Genomic DNA, 22,073 nt, shown 5'->3' on the forward strand with positions numbered 1-22,073 from the left:
TATAAATAGTTTGTAGGTTTAATTCTAATTCTCTCATTCTACACTGCTGTTTTGGACTGTGTTGCTTTGAAAAGGAGACTCTTAATTTGAATGGGAGCAGGCCTACATGATTAAATAATATCTTAAAAAGAATATAACTTTGTATAGTAATCTGTCAGACATATTTCCGTTTTTTTATGGAATGGGTTCCCAGATTGCTTTTATATCTGTCTTGAGAGATTACTCATACCAATCTGGGAAACCATCTGCAAAAAAAAGGAGGAACAAATCCTTCAGATGCGGTCATGCGGAGTATCCGTGTTGAGAGATTACTTGTACAGTGATCAAAGGCTGTAGTACCGTATGTAGCCAGTGGAGGATGCTATTGTTATATTCTTAGCATACTGTAGCCTACTGTAGGGGAACTTGAAGGGCTTCCATAATGATGGCCTTGAAGCAGCAAGCCAACATGCATGGAGAACAGCCAATTACTATTTATTTATATATATTCAACACCATAGCTGCATGCTTGTTTTGTTTAATATGATTTATGCCATTAAAGAATTGGATCAGCAAGAATTAAAATACATTATTTCAGTTGTTTGAATTAACCATTGGACCAAGATAAAGCTTCACAAAATAATGAGAGATAGAAATCATAGATATATTGACCACACTTATGGTCATTTTGCTCTTAAGTATTACTAGTCATGCTTATAGGCTAGATCCCCCGTAAATGCACAATGTCTGCCTTGTGAATATGGTTATCAATTACGTAAGATCATTAAATGACGCACATTGACGCCCGTCTATCCTGGATAGTGAAAAATTACAGCCAAGCAATCACATTTTCTTTCGTTTCTCTGCTGCATTGTTTCGTGTGGTGATGCAATAGCTAAGTGGTACAACCACCTTTCATTTAACACTGAAGTGAGTACTCAAGGCCACAGGGAGGGAGCAGGAGAGAGGCTGGATAAAGTGTTCTGAGTCACTTCAACCCCATGGAATACTGTTCTTTCACTGACTGTCACAGGATAATACCTACCTGAGAACATTTCCATGTGTTATACAATACAGCACATAACATACTGTATAGGCATAATTGCCTTTAAGTCTGAGTGTGGCTCTTTGATATACAGTACATGTACAGAGATAATTCCATAAGGTTTCAGGTTTCAGGTCTTTATTCGTTTATTCCTTTCCCCCCTAATGCATGTTTAAGGAATACAGCATCAAGCATAGCATTTGACTATGATGTTGTCACCCACCCCCAGTGTGCCAAGTACTGCTGCACGTATACACTCTAGTCTAGAAGCTTGATGAGGCCACAGTTATATAGCTCTGCTAATAGTCCAGCATCATTCCTCTCACAGTATATAGCCATATTTCGCTCAAATAAATAAACTGGATACACCAGTGAATTGAGAGGCTGATTTTGGGATCCAAAGTAGTTTTCATCGTCAAATTCATGTTTTTAGTATTGAATAGGACTTCAGAGTGGTTGATTTTTGTTTTATTTGATCACTAAAAAAATTATCAAGGCATAGGCCATATAAATTAGCACGCTATGCAAGAAAATGATCTATTAAAGTAACTTGTAGCCTATAGCAGTGGTTTTCAAACTTTTTGTGCCCAAGGCACACCAATGGGTAAGTGAAAATCTAAACACCTGTATTCATAGCCAAAATAGCAGATCTAACCCCCTAGCTTGTAGCTCGCAACCCATCATGATGCATTCTGAGCTTGTAGATCGGCAATTTTGGCAATTTTTGAAAACAAATAAAAAACAAATAAAATTAATTTAGATAAACATTTTCACCAATAATGACATGCCCAAAATAGGGCTATCAGGTGGTTAAAATATATATATATATTTACGGGTATAGAATTTGCCTATGTATTGGGATATATTATTATAGTAAATGAATGTATAACGTTTTGTATAGTTGTATAACCTATAACCCTATATTATGTGTGGTGGTCACAAAACCCAAAGGCACACCAGTGTGGCACACTGTAATTGAACTTACCAGTCACAGCAAGAAAAAAGAAAAGAAAAAAAGAGCCACCTTCTCCTGAGGCTATAGTGTTAATTTCCTACTCTGGTTTGTCAGTGTACAAGGTGTGTAAGAAAAGTAACAGGACTGTAGCAGCCACTTTCATGACTCAATGCTAATTTAGTAACCGCTTATGTCACACAGTGTTGCGCATCATCTCACCACTATTCTGCTATAATATTGTTCACTTCTCTCACTCTGTGCTTCTGTTCCAGGCAGGCTGTTGTGTAATTACCGTACACTGCTGTTACTCTCCATCACGCAACTGGAGGTGGCCCAAACATGGAGCAAAGAATCAATTTGAAATTCCTGGTTAAGTTGGGTTTGGGTTAATGAAAGAAAGTCTCAGGCGGTCTGGCCTGACACTGCCCTGTCCTTTGTTGGCCGGCAGTCTACTGCAGCCAACTTGGGCTGGTTCCCTAGTCATCTCTGGGCTTATTCCTCCTCATTAATACTCCTAATGAGGACTGCAGCGTCCTCAATTCTGTCGTCCTCAGCTCTGCCCCCTATCTTTCAACCAGTGTCACCGCTTCCGGATCGCCGCATGGCTGGTCTCATAATCGAGACATGATGCTTGTGTCAATCGTCCCAACTATGATATCAGCTGGTTTGCCGTGGTTCCAGTTCCGGGGTAACCTGGTCCTTCTCTCCGGGCTGCCCTCCCTGATCTAGCACAGCAACCCAACCAAACCACGGACCTGTACGGCAAAGGTTCAGAATGATTCAGAATCCCCACTTCTGATCCCGGGTCCTTGGGTTAAGTCATCCATACGTCCCAAGGCTGGTCGGTGGGGTCTTCCGTCATGTCTGAGAACGGCTTCGCCAAGCTCCGAAGTACTCCGAAGAGGTTGAACGGTATCGCCGGCCTGAGCCGTGGACCTCCGTCGTATCCCCCGCTGACCTCTGCCTGGCCGTGTCTCCCACGGGGTTGACTGTATTTACAGTCGACCCTACCTGAGGTTTGAGGCAATCGTTGTGGTTTCACTCTTGCAGGCTGATACTGGATCGACGCGGATCCTGCCCCCGTGAGCCACTACTACGGGAAAGTCGTGTTGAGCTCCTACTACGGGAACGTCGTGTTTCCCGCCTCTGTGAGCTGCGAGCTCCTACTACGGGAACGTCGTGTTTTTCGCATCTGTGATCTCCGACTACGGGAACGTCTTGTTTCCCGCATCTGTGATCTCCGACTATGGGAACGTCGTGTTTCCCGCATCTGTAAGCTCCTAGGCGTACTGCTCGCTCTCATGATCTGGAGCAGATCGCCATCAAAGTCAGCATTGTGGTAATCTGTGCGATTGACATTGGGGTCACCGTTGTCAACGGTCTGTTCCTTCTGGGTCAACAAAAATGTATTATGCAAAAGAAAGAGAGAAAATAGTGTTACCTACCTATCATTCCTACCATTCCTTCTGGGTCCTGTTTCCCGTCTTTCCGTCTCTTGGGGCGACTATAGGCTATTATGCTCATGCAGTAGTCTTGACTCCTGGTTGTTCGGCACCATGAAAGAAAGTCTCAGGCGGTCTGGTCTGACGCTGCCCTGTCAGGCCAACCCTAACCCTTCCATTCCGATCCGGAAAAACCATCAGACAGGGCCTGCAGTGGAAGACCACAAATTCACCTAGACCCAAGAAGGCGTGCATGTCCAAATCAAAGATCAAGGTCATGCTGATTGCATTCTTCAACCAGAAGCGAGTGGTCCATCATGAGTTCGTTCCTCTGGGTCAGACAATCAATCAACCAGCACATTTACCAGCAGGTCCTCAATCGCCTCCATGACCGGGTTCGGCGCAGCAGGCGTGTCTGTGGAGAGACAAGTCGAGGCTGCTTTACCACGGCAATGCGCCCGCACACACCGCACTCACTGCAGGCTCTGTCTCTTGGTTTCCGGGTCGTACTGGAACCCTAACCCTAACCCAACTTAACCAGGAATTTCAAATTGATTCTTTGCTCCATGTTTGGGCCACCTCCAGTTGCGTGGCGGAGGAGGGTAATAGAGGGTGTGCTACACGACAGCCTGGAACAGAAGCACAGAGTGAAAGAAGTGAACAATATTATAGCAGAATAGTGGTGAGATGTTGTAGAACACAGTGACATAAGTGGCTACTCAATTAGCATTGAGTCATGAGCGTGGCTGCCACAGTCCTGTTACTTTTCTTTGTTTGGTTTGTTCATTTGTCCTAGCTGTGATACAGGTATATACTGAGGTGTGGGAGAAATACTGTAGGATGGCACACAAGAGATAAGTTAGCAGCTACAGCAGCCACAAAGGGGTTATATAATTCTGTGATTCAGATGACGAAACTCACTAATCTCTCAATTATACACATCTATACATTTATATACAGCCTTTTATTCTACATAGGGAATATGTATATATTATTTCTTGACAGTCTGCATTCTCAAAAATCCTCATTTCTTATTTGTACAGTACACAAAATACATGTCTTTATCAACATTACCTATTCATTTTATTGGCAAATTATTGGATCGATACATTTAAGCACCCTGTCATCAAGATCCAATACTTTCTCCAGTGTTGGGTATGTCTGTAATCCCAATTTCACATAATCAGTCAACAACACGTCTATATTCAACATAACATACAACTGTTATCTGAATATTTCCTCAGAGATTATAATCACATTTCAGATTATCATATACAATCACACTCTTATCACACTCTTTCAAGTGTTGGCCTTAAATTACTCTTGGATTGCATAATCGGATTACAGCGATAAAATATCTGTGGTCCAAAATACTTATAAAGTTATGTTAGCGAATTACTTTCTTTCAATACGCTGTCAAATCATCAGTGCAAAGATGGACTCAAATGGTCCCTTACGGTTCACTCAATTAAATGACCACTGAGGATTTTACAGTGTAGGATTACAATTATGTTACACTGTATATTTGGAAGTTTTGAAGAGGTGCTGGCACTTCAATAATACAAAATAACTTAATACTGAAGGGGTGCTCAGTCCTTGGAATCACAATGAATTACAAACAAAAACAAAAGGTTCAGGACGACAACTTGTTCCCGTCAATAGTTTATTGGTACCAACCCGTTTTGGAGGTATATACTGTACCTCCTTCCTTATAGGGCATGAACCCTGTACCCTGAATAATGTTCTGTAGCCTAAGGAAAGTGTTATGCCTCCAAAATGCCGGCTGCTATAAGGAAGAGCTCTTTGCTTGAAACACATCACTGCGTTTTATTTTTTTTAATCTATGGTCTATTGTGAGGGGAAAAAAGTCCTCCTGCATTTAAGTGGCTGCCACCTTTCCTTATTAATCTATTTTGATTACATTTCCAGAAATAACAACAAAAAAATATATATTTTCATATACTAATAATCACCAATCAAGTCCAAATTCATCCAGAATGAACTCTCTCATTTGTGTTCAGTAATTGATTTTGGCGAGCAACACCATCGTGCTATAACCTATAAATTAGTCTTTAGTTCTCATCAGCATCCTAAGGATAGAGTGCAGGCTCACCCTGGATATCGTTGCTGTTGGGTGGAAACCTTGTATATGTCCAAAACATAATATAGCCGATGAGCTTGCAGATTTGCTATTTTCACTACTTTAGTGTGTATTGGGGAGTGAGAGTGTGTTGAAAAAACATAAAAAGGTTGAAATATGGAGGTACAAGGTTTCTGCCTCTGCAACAATATGCAAACTGTCTGTGATCTGTACTGTGTAGGCGTTTGTTTGTGGTTCGACATACTCTATGTCTATGGCACATTTTCCACACTGCACAGGGAACACAGGTGAAATACACTGGAAGGAACAAAGTATGAATCTAGATTATGAGAAAGGATGTAAGCGATATAATTATACTACTGGAAAATACCAGCTGTTTTTACACTGTACACTATTGTTACAAAAAAGTCATATTATGGAGTCATTTGATGTAGTGGCTAAAAACTATGAAACTTATCATATAATTGCAGTATTATAATATAACTACTATTTTAGATGTGCCAATGTGGATGAAATACTGAGAGATTTAAATATTAAAAAAAATATACAAATGTACATGTCTAGTAATGTACAATGTAGAGATGGACAAAAGATAATCCAATTGATATATATCATATTTTCAAATAAAAAGCACCATTTTCAGATAACGAAGAGCAAACAAAATGGCAAATTTGTGGGACTGAAGAGATCGCATTTAAAGTATTTAAATGCTCAAATTCAATATACTGTAGATACTCTTCATATATATTTATTAGTAAGGCAGAATGCTGGACATGCTGTATTTTTTGGTGAGCTATCTTTGTATTGTATTGTAATGTGTTGTCTGCAATGGGAGAACTGAAAACTTTCCATTATCTGTGTCATAACTTCCAGAGCTCAGGCAGATGATATCTGCAAATAACTAAAAGTGTCTGTTTATACTTCTTGCCGTTGCGGATGAGAAACCACATTGAATCACATAAGCTGTCGATCACAGAAAAGTATTATGAATCAGCTTTCAAATATTTTCCGAGTTACTTTCCAATCTTTCTACCCCTCATTATATTGTCTATGTTCTGTATATATAGCTAGCTGTACAGTAAGTAGTTGATGGCTGATTTAAAGTAGCAGTTCACCCATTTTCGACCATATCTTCAATAGTGCTCTTTGTGCACATCCCAGAGGTATAGGCTGCGGACAGTTCACCAACCTGTCTACCAATCACATCATTAGTTTGACTCGGTTCCACAGATAAACATTGTGAAAATAGCCGAACTACAAGCTCACAACGCCTCGCACTGCAGCGCTTGTAGATCGGATATTTCCCGACCCCCCAGTTTGGGAACCACTGCTGTAGGGCACGGTCACCCATGTGCTTCTGAAGGCGAGTAGCCATCTCATGATGAGGCGTCGAACACGTCAATTACCCATGTTGTCATGCGGATTGCGGGCAGTGCTGGGAGTGATGCACGGAAAATCGAGTTGCTGGTGTGTGTTGCGTAGTTCGTTTTGACTTATGCTGGAGTTAGGCTCACTGAAAGAGAACTACAGGCGAAAAGCTGGCCAATTGGGGTCAACCACGTGATTCTTTCCTATTGGTTGATGCCAAAAGTTCACCAATGTTGAACACGATGCATCAACGAGTCGCAAAGGGAAGCTCCACCCCTTCGCTGCCATGGGTGACCATGTCCTTAGGTGTGACTACACACCTGTGGTGCATCGATCGAGCTAATCGATGCTCACAGGATAAATCAGCTGTCACCACACACACACACACACAAGGAGAGCCTCTGTCAGGACAGTCCATTTACATCTGCTCTCCCTTGTAACTGTTTTCTGTTTATCGATACCACTTCAATTCCAGTTCATACCACAACATGGCAAGCAGCATAACTGTATCATTCTGTAAAGCTCGGAAAATTTTATATTCCAAGAATCCTGCTGTTGTCGTTCCCTTACTACCAAGCCTGTCACAATGGGAAACTCATGCTCATACTGCAAGTAGATTAAAACAAACAACTAAGTCTTAATCAAAAACACTAGTTGATTCAGGTCTCAATTTTATGGTAAATAACAATTCCCCCTGTATATTTTCTATATTTGTGCAAAAGACTAAGTGCAATCAGCAACACCACACTCAACCTTCCACTCGTCCTTTCCCAGAAAACAGAAAGAAAGATATCTGAGGACTATGATTAAAGGGGAAGGAAATTAAATTGATTGTTGTTCATAAATGCGTCAGTCCTGCTAGTGTCCTGGCAGGTGGGCATGATTGAACTCAGCCACCAGGAAGTCGATGTGGTCCTTCTCTTTGGTCTTGAATGCCTCTGCAATGATGCGTGCGCAATCCTTATGCTCCCGACCCCTGAGGGAAACCCCGTTGACCTCCAGGATCACTTGGCCCACCTTCAGCTGGCCACATCTGTGGGCGGAGCCACCCTTCTGATTGGCCATGGTAGTGGGAGAGAGAGAAAGGGGAGAATCAGCAGGTGCAAAGAAATGTGAAGGATAGCTGGGGCTGGATGATTAACAACTAATTTACGCTTTCTTACTCCCAGGTTGTGCTGCAGATTGACGCTTGGTCAACGAAGTCTACCTTTCGCGTCCAATGTGGATGCATTATGTGTGACGCTGTCACGTGACGCTGACTACACACATTGATGCTAAAGTGCACTGACCCGTGACACAAGGGGGTCAAGCATGTGACAAGTTGGGAGTGAGAACATGATGAATTTATGCTCCATAGTACAACGGTGTCACTTGCTGAAATGAACTGATGTACAAGATAACAACGCGTGACATTATAGATCGGTTCTTTTGGGTAAGCGACATCCTCGTGCGATGGAGATTAAATCAAGATTAAGGCGGCTGAGTCATAATATGACTCATGACACATTATGACACATATTATGTGTGCATTTGTGTGTGTGTGTCCATGCAAGTGTGGTGGTTCGCACATGTAGCGGTTGTGGTGTGGAATGCTCATTATCTCCCCTTCTGTCAAACAGTTCAAACAAATCCATGGAGTTCAACCCCCCATGAACCCTTGAATTCATGGAGATTGTTTTTGTCGCATTCCTAAGCCAATAATTTGATGACCGGCAGAAATATGCTAATGTCTCCGCTAGGAGACTCCGCAAGTCTTCTACCGGTCATCAAATTATTAGGAATGCGACAAAAACAAAAAAATCTCCATGAATTCAAGACTTCATGCGATGTGTAAAAAGTATTATTTTGGGTGAACTACTCCTTTAACAGAGAGAGATGCTGGTCTGAAGCGCCTGTCTTATTCTCAGTCAGACAAAGACCGCTGGGAAAGACGTACAACCTGACGTACCTCTCACACCTCTCTCTCTGCCTGTATGACCAACCATTGATCACACCTGCTTGGCAGAGGATGATGATACTGTAGGAGGGCAACCCAGATTGCCTCAGTCAATCTGTTGTTTGTCTTTTTCCATGCTACAGTATTTTGCCTTTACCAGTGCACAGGATCTGATGTACTGCAACTATCTGTTTTTGTGCTATTACATTTAGTGCATGGCTAATTACATTTTGGTTTGGGAAGAAAACTTAATGATGGGTGAAAGTAGTGTCCAAGTGGGTGTTCAAGTGGGTGTGCATGAACAAGTCTGTAGTCTGAGTAAGTATAACATGCACGGTTGTTTTGGGCCAAGGTTATTTTTTTTCTTCAGTTATACTGTACATGTCAGACAATGTCAGACAATTGCTTGCAGGTACTGTAATTCTACTATTTTGTCTATTATAGGTGAAAATGTTCAAAGACAAATTTTTTAAACTTTTGGCTAATGTTCCATTTATCCTATGTTGATTTGTGTTTGTTATTGCATTGCATGAGCATATAGTCAATCAGCCTAATGCCTACAGTATTAAAGTTAAGTATTAAAGCCTGCTGAACGTGGTTCAACACTGACACTGAAGGAGGGCTTAGCCTGAGATATCCATGCATATTATCAATATTCAAATAAGTCATGGGGAGCAGACTTCTTTTATGCATGCCCACTAGTAGTGCTGTAGCCTACTCGGGACCACCTAAAGCAAGAACAAGTCAAGACCACTAACAGGGTGTCAGCGAAGCATTCTAGACCAAGTTAAGACCGAGACCAGAAGAATTTGAATCCTAATCGAGAACATGCCCATAACTGTGTTGATCTGATATCATACTGGGGGCTCAAAATGTACATATCTCACTGCCAATGTTTCATAAGGAGAAACATAATTATTTATGAATTTAAGTAAAATACAATTAGATATGCAATACATAATCTATTGCAATACATATACTATTCTAACAGAAGGCATGTAAACTGCAATTTACTGACAGGTCTATAATTAAGTTCATGTGTGAATTGCTTCGAAACTACCATGGCCAGCGGCCATTATCACCTCAAGAGAGACAATAGCCACACATAAGCCTTCACCTCAGACGCCACATTATCACATGAAAAAAACTAATGAAGTCCACATTCTTGCTGCCTCCAGGCCCTCCTCCTGCGTATCAGATAGGCTTCCTTGGACGGTTCCTGGAGGGTATACGATTTAAAAAAAAATCCTGCACGGTATACCACGTACAGTATATAGCATAACACGGTACAACACACCACTGCACATATCCATATATGGGCATAAAAGGGATAAGGACTGACAGATACAGAGATCTCCATATGGGCAAATCAGTCACATCAGCGGTGCGACGTAGGTGTGAGGGCCGCGTAGCGGCCTGAACTCTAGAACTCTAGTTGATCTGAATGATGAATCAAAACCAAAATGGTTGCCTCATATTTACAGTAAACCTCTTAAAAGCTGCAGTACATTGAATAAAATTGGCTACTGCCAGATAAGTCTGAGTCAAGAGTCAAGACCAAGTAAAATCAAGACAGACAGAGACCATCAAAATGTGGTCTTGAGACTGGTCTTGTGTACTACAGCACTACATTGTAGTAATTCCAGAAGGCAATCTGAACTGTAAATTATGCCACATATTTATATGGGAAAACTTTACCAAAAGAGATGACGATAAGATTTGAATATTTATATGGGAAAACTTTACCAAAAGAGATGATGATAAGATTTGAATATTCATATGGGAAAACTTTACCTAAAGAGATGATGATAAGATTTGAATATTCATATGGGAAAACTTTACCAAAATAGATGATGATACGATTTGCATACGCAAACTATCCACAAATCAAGAGAAGTGAACTACTACAGTACAACTAAACATAACCTCCAAATGTCCTAATTAAGATGCATGGTAGTCAGCAATGAAAATGGTGGCTGTACCAAGCATGTGCATGTGCATGCAGATGTGGCAGGACACAAACTCCTTACTCAAGTTAAGTAAAAGTGAAAATGCTCATCTAAAATAATACTCTAACTCTAAACTAAAAGTTGAAGTACAATTTCCATTACTTTACTCAAGTTTATTTCTTTACAAGTGCATGCCCTTGAAAAAGTAGGACGCTAAAAAGGTGTTCTCTGTTGAATGTGATCAAGTAAGAATCACATACTGTATGTGCTTTTGACGACTATAACACTTTGACAATCTAAACTATGTGGGTCAAATAACAAAATAATATTGTACATGATGACACTGAGAGCAACAAACCTTTACTCGCTACACCTATCAGCCAGCGCACAGCAGCTTCTACACAACCTTTGATTTGTCACTGCACAGGTTCACTAATCACAGACACTTGTGCCAAAGGTTACAGGCAGCCAATCGTGGGGGAAATATAGAGATGTGCAAAATCGGCACATAATATCAAGGGATCATCCCACTCCTCTGGGATTAGGTTTATTTGGAATTTGGCATTTGATCACCTGCCTGGATGGAAGCTGATGCAGAAATCTGCTGATAATTTCCCAATAATATGCTGAATTCTTGAGTAAAAGTACTTCCTTATTTACTAGAGTAACAAGTCTATTTTGAAAATGTAGTGAGCTGAAAGAATATAGTTCTCTATTAATAAACAGAGTGAAAGAGAACATCCGCACACCCAGTAAGTTTAAAAGCAGGTGCGTAGGAGACAAACAGTAGGTGAGATCAATCTTGAAAGATATACCTGCACACTGCCACTTGCACGTTCAAGAGAAGTCTTTTAATGTAGGCAACGTTTCGGTCGTGTAGACCTTCATCACGGGTATGTCTTTCAAGATTGATGTCACCAATATGTAGTGAGTAAAAGTCTTAAGTGAAAGAAATACTACAGTAAAGCAGATACTTAAAACTTTACTTAAGTGCAGTTACAAAGTAATTGTACTTTGTTACTTCCCACCTCTGTGTTCATGTGTGTGAAAACACATGCAGTACCCTGACCTCCCGCTGCATTGTTGTAAAACAGATACCACATGCTTAGTCAACTTACTTTGTTTATACTTAAGCTTTATACTTAATCCATTAACTTACTTTGTTTATATACTTAACTTTATACTTAATCCATTAACTTACTTTGTTTATTCTTAAGCTTTATACTTAACATGGAAATTACATATTAGCTCTTTGACTGCGGTTGACTCAATAACGCGTCAATTGCTAGTTTGTCCAGTTGGCCGTCGAAACGTTAGACGCGTTGGACGCGCGTTCATTGTTTAATCTCTGATCGCGCTATTCTGATCATTTTTCATTCTAAGTTTCGAGTTCCACTTACTTCACCCACACCTGCATCCGGTTTTATGACGCAGATTCCGTTTCCGGTTTTCATTTTTTTCCCCTGGTCATTTTCGGCCAGAATAGGGAAACACACGGTTTTTCACACGGTATAAAAAACGAACGGAGAGATCCACTTCTATAATCTATAGTCTGGGTGACGAACAGTCATCGCCGTCGTGTATCACATCGTATTTTTGGCCGATCGGAGAATCTGAGAACACGTCACATCCGCGGTTTGACATATTTCACTGTTTGGCTCTGTTTGGGGGGGGGGCAGCGAGTCAGCGAGCTGATGAATGTGTCTATTTGCTGCTCTCTGCTGGTGGAACCATCGTATGTGTTCAAAACCGCAGCTAGACATACTATATGAAAATTAAATAACAAGATAACAAAACAAAAAAACACGAAAATCGCTGGCACTGGGGGAGTACTTTATGAAAAAACTCTGGCAGTCAAAGAGTTAGTATGCACCAGCACCATCCCAGAAATTAAGTTCCAATTATGAGAGTAATTTAGTTGATTACACCGATTACCACACGTGAATTCATTCAGAACCAAAAATAGTTGGTTATTTAATTATACCCCTCTGATATTATTGCTATAATTGGCTAAATGGGAGACTTTTCTCTCACTCATGATGGGGGGCGGGCTTGGCCTCATAGCAGTCTATTATATTGAGATTTATGGAACAGCCAGTGGGGAGTCATTGTTATGGAAATCTGCACTGTCACGCATATTCTCTATGGAGAAGAATGAGGCAGAAACTGAGAAATACTGCAGAGGGGATTGAGGACCATATCTCATATTGCATCTCGTCTCTGCTATGAATATCTCCTTTGCAGCTTTGTGTCCTTGTGAAATCCCAGGACTAACAATAATTATGTTATAATTAAGTCAAAAGGCATCAAGGTGAGATATTAACAGAGGCAAACAGGGGCAAATGTAGGCTAGGTGAAACAAGGTCGAATCTCTTGTGCTACAGAAGTGACAATTGAGCTGGAGAACCCATTTTGTCTTCACTGAGTAATGTGAAGTAATCTAAGTGTTTTAGGGAAAATGCGCTCACCTGTATGGTGACTATGCGTGGCATAGGTTGGCGTGTGTTGGCTCCTCCCTCTATAGCAATGCCAAGGGTGTTTGCATTCTTTGCCACGCGTACCAGGACTGGGCTAAGAACTGGGCCAGGTGAACCTGTCTGTAGGATATTAGAAGAGTTAGTTAGACAACATGAGTATGAGCTGTCATGGCGAATTGCCATAAACCTAATCCAATCTTCAGGCAATTTTAAATGTTTGTATCAGGCCCGGTGCCACAAGGGTGCCAGAGGGGGCCTGGCACCCTCAGTTGCAAATTCTGCCCCCTCAGTTTAAGTTTTATGTACATATTGTTTTATTTATAAAAAATTATGTGCCCTCTCGCCAATTTCCATCTGCCCTCTCAGTCATTTCATCCTGGAGCCGAGCCTGGTTTGTATTTATACTTCACTTTTCTGCAATTTACAAAATTGACAAAAGAAAGGTGACAGGGTCCAAATTAATGCTGTAAGTAAGCCCTTCTCATCTAAAGCTCCAATATAGGTCCAAACAAATGATGTAGGCCATTATTTTAAGAAGGTGACGATATATAATATACTGTATACAACTAATATAATATATAAATATATACATAACTAATATAATATAACTAAGGGACCAGTCGAAATTTACATAAGGGGGGGCATGGAGGAAATGTATGTGCCCTGATCTAAAATGCCATGACCCTCCCTTTGACAAAAAAAAAAAATCAATGACCCTCCCCAAGTGATTACAAAAAAAAGAGTAACCCTCCCCGCCTAGAAGTGTCACGATATATTGTGTCACAATATAGCCTATCGTGGTATTAAAATGTGATGATAGGTATTGTCATGATGTCATACTGTATCGTAATATTTTTTAAATTGTTTTTTTAATAAAAAAAAAACACTTTCTTTTTTTTTGCCGGTGAAAGTTAGGAGTTTTTACTGTATGATATGAAATGTAAAGCTTATCATAATCATAGTAATTATTAATCATGTCCTCCATCATATTCAAGGTATTTTGGAGAGAAATGAAACAGACTCCAGTCAGTCACTTTCAGTTTAAAGCACTGCAGAGGGGAGGTGTTGTGTGTCAGCTGATGCTCGTTGACGCTCGTTAATGTGACATGCATCTGCACTCTCAAATAGGCCTACATCTAATCTAAGATTGTATTATACTGTATCTGGTATTATAGATTTTTTTAGCTGTTGGAAATAACTAGGCTGCACTTGGTTGGTAAAGTCCAGATGACAAAAATATGAGGTTTGTGGAATTTATAGTTATGCAGTCTTATATTATATTATATTTGTTATATTAGTGTCTATCTGTCCTCTGAAACAATGGGTTTATAGTTAGTGAGAACTTCACTTCTCCATTAAGCTTGCACAAATGTATTTATTTGTGTGTACAAAGCACTTTGTAATTGTTTCTAACTTGCTTTATAACGTTATTTATAAGATGATGGCCAATGTTGATGATACATGAGAAAAGAACATTAATAATATATCATATCGATATCATGCCCAACATCATGTATCGTATTGTGAAATTCTTGACACCCCTAACCCTCCCCATCAAATACAACATGACATTTAAAACTGATATGTCCAATGTTTTGCTTTCCACATTGATTAGAACATTGCTGTAGTGTAGTCAGTCTTGCTAAATGCACAGTGTATCTGTAGTAGTGGTAGCAGAATGGATAGTGTTCTCATCTTACATGTGGGAAACCCATTGAATCCTGGTCAGATTGAAGAAAGTTGAATATTTGGTAACCAGTAGTTTAAAACTTTTGTCACTCTGCCCTTTTAATTATCAACTACAGTGACTACAACTACACTGTTGCCTACATAAAACAAATTAGGCTATCAATTATGGCCTGATGCTTCTGGTTTTACTTGTGGAGCTAGGCATCTATACACAACTGTCCATATAGATCCACATTAATCACATGCACAGAATTACTTCAAATGATTATGAATATCCAGTTATAGTAGGCCTATTTATAATGCATCTCTCCAATAACGCCTGTTGAAGTTTTGCTTAATTGTTCAACCACCATCGTTAAGACGCTGAATAGATTTGACTGGGTCGTTCACACTCGCTGTGCGTTGATGGCTTGTTAACGACCGTCATTGATTCTAAATAGACAAGGTGTTACTTGATTTGAATTCTTTGTATCCTTTGAAATGGAGAGGGGTCATTGACCACTGTTCTGCTGTACTAAAAAGGTATATAAAAAACGGACTATTTTATCAATTCAAAATTGCATGACCCTCCCTTGGATTCAAAGTAAAATTAGCTGACCCTCCCTTGGACCAAAATTAGAAAGGCATGACCCTCCCCTATTTTCCTCCATGCCCCCCCTTATGTAAATTTCGACTGGTCCCTATTATACAACCTGATGTTTATTATCCACATGTATTACTAAACTAAAGTTTTAATATGTTTAGAGAGCCAGTAGCTTCAATAATATTCTGTAATGAGTTCTACACCCTGGTAAGCATTATGTAAGAAAACAAAGCTCTGACCCAGTTGCACTTGAAAACTTTTCCTAGTATGTCTTGTCCTATTACCCCAAATACTGGGATCCCCACCTGTCTGGAGGTTTGTGGAGCTACAGGGTACCCTGGAGGCTCCGATTGCCCTTGCTGGCCTTTGGTGGGTCGAGGACTGCCATCTTTACTGAGCCCCCCGGCCTCAGCGATGTCCACCCCGCTGTCCTCACTCAAAGTCTGGCCACTGTCTGACAGCTGAGACAGAGTGGCCCCTGGTCAGGACAGGGGCAGAATCAAATACGGTTAAAGGCCAGTGGTTCTCAACCTTTTCAGGCCACGACCCCACAAAATAATCATATTTGAACTCGGGACCCCCCCCCACCCTGACAAGCACTTGGAATTGTAGGAGTTGAGGCATTACATTTAGTTTGACTCGGTTCCCACAGATAAATATTGTGAAAATAGCCGATCTACAAGCTCACAAAGCCTCGCATTGTGAGTTTGCCTCTTTCTTATATCATTTGACAATTTTGGCAAGGTTTGACCAGTTTTTATAGTAGTTTATTGTTGATTACTTTTGATGCAGTAATGGTCTTCTTTTTGGTATGAAAAAGGTCCTTAAATTGTCACTTCACTGTAATCTGGGGACCCCCCGAAAATCATGTGGGGACCCGTCCCACAGGTTGAGAACCACTGGTTTAGGACTTGTTTACCACCATTATAAGCAAGTAATAGGTAAAGGGAACACAATAGTCAGAGAGACTGAGTCATAATACCCAGAAATTTATTATTGTGGCTATTGTGACTATCCAGCACACAATGCTGTTCATACTGTATGCATGATGCATGGCCGCGTTCTGTGCATAATTGTGGGGAATCAATTTCATCCGCAAATACTGGTAAACGTATGGTTATGACTTTGGCAGGAAGTCTGTTTGCATTGCAAATACATTTGCATTGTAAAATACTGAGAGTAGCAGATTTCTTGAATACACCATTTTCACAAAAACGTGCAGACATGCATACAGTATATTATGGGCAAATGTGATCATACACCTGTGAAGAAACCTGGGAAGAATACACCATGGAAGAAAAACAAAATACAGCCACACAGCAAAAAAATATGGATGTAAATTCTTGAACCAAGAATTGTAGGGACAAAGCCGGAGATTTCAAGAATTTCACAATGTTTCTAGAGACAAATGCTACCATGTGGAAAGGAGGCAGTTCACTCCATCAACATCAAGATTTTTCATTACTTATAAGTAAAAGAAAAATAGAAATATCTTTGTTTTCACATTTGCATGCTTTCCTACCTCTCTGGTGGGGCTGCGTTCTGCCATCTGCAGTCAGCCTGTTCACGTCAGCACCCATGATGCCTTTCTGGTTGGGGGAAGGGGAGCACGGCTGCTTGGGACTGGAGGGCGGGGGTGGCGGTACGATGATAGAGGGACAGGGCGAGGGACACGGCGACGGATGGGGCGACAGGTGTGGGGAAGCCATGGGCGTGGCGGAATTGGACGAGGCCGCAGACCTAGCATGGAGAGAGGACTTCTCGTAAGAGCTGGTTCGAGACGAGAGCTTGACGGACGCCTCAGGCCTAGGAGGGCTTGCGGATTCCCTGTGATGGAGGAACCCGGGACAGGTGTGGCGTCCTGAGCTGGGACGGTTGTGCAGGGAGAGATGTTGGTTGTGATGGTGGTGAGCGGGGTGGGGTTGTTGTTGTTGTTGCTGTTGTTGTTGGTGGTGGTGATCGGAGGTGGGAGGGTAATGGGAGCTTTGGCAGGTGTGACGCAGGGAGGTGAGGGAGGTGTGGCGGGCTGCGTTGGGGCAGATGTGGTGGGTAGAGTTCGGGGAGGCTTGGTGGGTGCCGGGGAGGGATTTGGCGGGCTTGTGGAGGCAATCCGGGAATAGCCTGGTAGGGCCGGTGAAGGACAAGCCTGAGCCGGACTGGCCCGACCTGGCAGAGTGCAGTCTTCTTGTCGGCTCTCTCATGCTGGAGGGTCTAGCCTGGCCCTGGGAGGGCAGAGGCTTAAATGATGGTGGGTGATCACATGAACACTGGACTTCCTCCTACATAATGCAAAGACATGCAAAGAACCATTAAAATAAAAAATGGAAAAATAAAATATGGACAAAAACTGTATTTTAATTCATCCAATAATATAATTCAATATGTATAAACATAGAATTTCAAGTCTGTTAACCAAGGACGAAAGATACTTTACAAAACATGAAATGACATAGATTATCCTTCACAAATTATCTATATTTCTTGGGGGGAATGTGAGTTTTTCAAATGTTGCATACTGTATCACATTTTGAATATAAACTCTTTCATGTACGTAAGCATTGGTTTTGGAGGACCAACCCTACAGTATAGTATGGCCATTACTGTACTATCTGCTGTATAACTTTGATACATACCAATGTAACATTTTGCAGAGCATTAGTGCTTTCCTCTAGGTCTGCTCCTATTCTGCCTCCAGCTGAGATATCATTCTGAAAAAGCAAGAGGTTATTCATTTTGTAGCACTGTCCCTGCCTCTAGTGCACAATAACCCAAGGATTCATCCAAAAGTTTTCTTAAAAAAGAAAGAACAAAAAGAAGAAAAAAGACAGGTCCTAGGTTCAAACCCTACTGCAGTAATGTGTCCTTGAACAAGACATAAAAAAATCTCCTTACCACTGCTGAGACAAAACAGCGTCACATAAATGTCTAAATATCTGAAAACCAAAGGAACCAGACTAAACAGGAGCTTTGTCCTGTTCTAATCGGCTTTAGTGCAGCCAGTCTGTGAAGGAAGTATTCATCTTATTTGACACCAGTGTGTTGGAACATCCTGTCCCCGCAACGCACCTTATTGGCACTTACTGAGCCGTAACTAAGGGCCTGTCAATTAACTGCAATTAGCCATTTGCTGGGGTTGTAATTTCACAACCACGGTAATGAATGTGTCAACACAGACAATTAGACGGGCACTGGGATGTGTCGTGGCAATCAGCAAACAGCAGCAGTAACCTTTAACAGAAGCAACCAAAAAGCTTGAGACCATGACGAAACGAACATTGAAAGAATTGCCCAAGCATTAACAAGATACTTTGAATTCACCTCTGAGAGATTGTAAAAAAATGTTTACAGACGGACCAACATTCTAGGAACGCTGAGAAACAACCCACTACTTTGATCAGAGTCAAAACAGCGCTATGATACTCTGTTCCTTCCTGTGTGGGTCAGACGGACTGCAGTAGAGAGTGGTTCAGAAGGCTGGCTCGGACCTGGCAGAATGAGGTCTCGTTGGACTGATGTGGGCCAGAGTGAAACATCAATACTACAGCTGCTAAGTGGCCAGAGCGGAAGGCACAGATCTTTTTGAGAGACTGGCGCCGGGGAGCTATAGCTATGATGGAGTGGAAAGGAAAAACAGGTCTGGAGTCATGTGGGGAATAACACGTGCACATACAGTAAAAAAAAAATACTGATTGATTACAAGCATTGACCTTTCATCCGTGTTCAGTACATTACAGCCGGACAATACTGCTTTCTAAAGTTGGAGGTCAACCCACAATTCATACTCTGTGTTCCTCCCCCCTGGTTTCAACAAGCTGTGGGGTCCCACAGGGGTGCATTAGCTTCCCACTGGTCTTCACACTGTACACCAATGTATGACTAATGCATAACAGCAAGTACTTTACTTTATTCAGTATTTTAACTCAGGTAAACTTTTGACTGATTAACTTTCACTTGTACTGAAGTAATATCTGACCAGGAGTGTCTATACTTCATTAGAGTGTCTAATGATTCAATGAGGTTGTCTACTTTGTCCACCATTGGCTAAAGGACTTGCAGGGAGACTGAGACACTGGTAGCATGCACTCACATGTAAATCCGTGTTCAATGGCCACTGGCAGGCGCAACAAATTCAGCATTTTTCCCTTGGCCTGGGAGGGGAATCCAATTCTTCTGCTCATCAGTGCTACATTGCCCGTGAAATTTTACTACGCACTGTCTCATCCAATCCCACACTTGAAAGGGCTTTAAATCAATTGGCAAATCAGGCATATTTCAACTAAGAAAATAGTTTATATCAGCCATGCGGTTATGTAACACATTACTCATAGACACAGAGTAATCACACTATACGTCAACCAATAGAAGTCAATTCACTGCAAATGAGATAAATATGACACGGCTGCACTACTGCGTTGTATTCAAACTTCGATAAAATGCTTGTGTTGGATTTATTATACTTATTCTACTTCCTCAAGGTAGCTGTCTATAGGCTACTGTACCTTGGTGGGGCTGGTGTGTCCAGTGGAGGCCTTGTGGATGCTGTGGCTCTGTGGATGCAGGACTCCCAGGCCTTCATGCCAGACCTGGTGGGCCTCTCTTTCACGGTGTAGCACCAGCCCATCGTACATCTCTAACTCCTGGGGAGCCACCAAACTTCTCACCTCAGACAGCAGGGACAACTGGATGGAGAATAAGAGCACAGGACTCAGCGAAGCACCCCGCTTGTGACCCCCACAGGAACGTGATGGTCCTTATACCCAACTTGAACAAAGTGGTTTAAATTTGGAGCATTATACAGCTAATCTCAGGCAAAGATATCTTGTTTGGGACCAAAGTGTTGGATGGACTGACAGAGATCCCAACAAACAGCTGGTGGGGGTAAAAACATTAATCCAGCACATACCGGGATTGTACTGTAGAGTAGATCACATCTGGTCTGAGTCAAACTAATTGAGCTGGTGTGACTGACTATACACACCTGCTGTGTATTGAACTAATCGATGCACACAGGATAGATCAGCGATCCCCAACCGTGCAGAGTCTGTCAAGACAGAACATTATATCTGCTCTCCCCTATTAATTCCGATGTACAATACAGTTCTGTGTACTTCAACAGTTAATTGCACTTACTGTATTGCAGCACTGCATGATTCTGTATCACACTGGACAATAAAGACCTTGCTACTTCCAAGAACCCTGCTGTTATTTGTCCACCACTATTGATCCTGTCACTGAAACAGAGTAAACTAGAAAATTGCGCTCAGTATGGCGCAAATCATTGCCGGAAGGCATGCCCTATTAATAAAAGAGATGTGCAATATGCAGAGAAATTACTACCTAGAGCCATGAAACAGTAGCGCGGCATGTGATCAGTTCTACAGTACATTGTCGCTACTGTCTTCTTCTTCTCGTTCTCTCATCAATTACATTTAATTATACTCTCTCCATCTTTCTGTCAGGTGACTGTCATTAAAATGTCCCTGTAAGGTGCAAAGTCTGATTGATAACGCAGTGTCAATTATGCTTGTTTCACCAGTCAGAAATAAAGGTTGTGATTTTGCGATTTAAATGTAAATGTGGATTTTAGCTGGGCCACATGCTAGTCCTTCTCCTTCTCATGAGATGTAGTAAGCGCCGTTGACATTATGGTTACAAAAGCTGACGGTCAATTGTTCCTGAAACATTTGTAATGGCATGTAGGAGAGGTTTATCTCCAGTAGCCTATATCTGAAATGTGGCAGCACAGTCTAAGAGATCTTCGATCTGTGCATTTTTATTTTACCTACAGTATTTAGTCCTACTGTCTAACATTCATATAACTGCTTGTGTTAATCTATGTACAGTTATTTGTAATGCATTAATAGGCTGGGATAAAACATTCACGAAGGAGGACTTTTACAATGATTGCCACTGCAGTCACTTTGAAGTAGAATGTAGGACCAAAGAGCTAATAGAGGCAAAACAGAGGAAAGTGATTTCCCTGGGTAGGCAGATTTGCTTTGAGGTAGATTAGGCCCACAGAGAGACCACAGAGTTATTCCATCCCACATGCTGCTCAGCTGCTGCAGATGAACAGTTTCACAGCACTCTCCATCCCACATCCACTTTTCCTTAGTGATCTTTTCATTATTCTTTTGATTTTTTATATATATATTTTTTTTGATATTTTCTTCCTTTATTCATAGTGATAGTAGAGAGTGATAGTAGAGTGATAGTAGAGATGGACAAGACATAGGAGAGAGAGATGGGGAGAGACATGCAGCAAAGATCGTCGGGAACGGGATTCGAACCTGCGATGCGCTGTCAGGCTTCAGGCTATATTAGAGCCTAAGTGTCCGGACCGCTAGGCCAGTGATTCGGGCCCTTTTGATGTGTCTTAATTGAGCGTATTCACGTGGTGGTGGTCACTTTTATCTAACTTCATATTCAGTGGGGTGGGAGTAAATAACAGAAATGGGTTGGACACCATACTGTAGATAGTTTAAGACACTTGGTGGTAGAATAAGCTTGTTTAATAATAGTGCAAAATGTTTCTTTCAAGTACAGCAT

At 41.4% G+C, this 22,073-nt stretch overlaps 1 protein-coding gene across 1 annotated transcript in view; it reads right to left on the reverse strand.

Annotated features, from left to right (window-relative positions):
• Positions 1-7,748: 7,748 nt before the first annotated feature.
• The window catches only part of whrnb (whirlin b), a gene marked incomplete at both ends in the record, with an annotated part of 62,158 nt that continues 47,833 nt past the window's right edge, over positions 7,749-22,073 (reverse strand). Inside the window, 6 exons of the mRNA XM_080433621.1 lie at positions 7,749-7,943; positions 13,244-13,372; positions 15,830-16,002; positions 17,047-17,803; positions 18,158-18,232; positions 20,024-20,203. Coding sequence (XP_080289747.1) covers positions 7,749-7,943; positions 13,244-13,372; positions 15,830-16,002; positions 17,047-17,803; positions 18,158-18,232; positions 20,024-20,203 — 1,509 coding nt within the window. The remainder of the gene's footprint in view (positions 7,944-13,243; positions 13,373-15,829; positions 16,003-17,046; positions 17,804-18,157; positions 18,233-20,023; positions 20,204-22,073) is intronic.

Source organism: Gymnoscopelus braueri, assembly GCF_963280865.1.
Source record: "Gymnoscopelus braueri genome assembly, chromosome: 7".
In the NCBI taxonomy this organism is placed as follows: Eukaryota; Metazoa; Chordata; class Actinopteri; order Myctophiformes; family Myctophidae; genus Gymnoscopelus; species Gymnoscopelus braueri.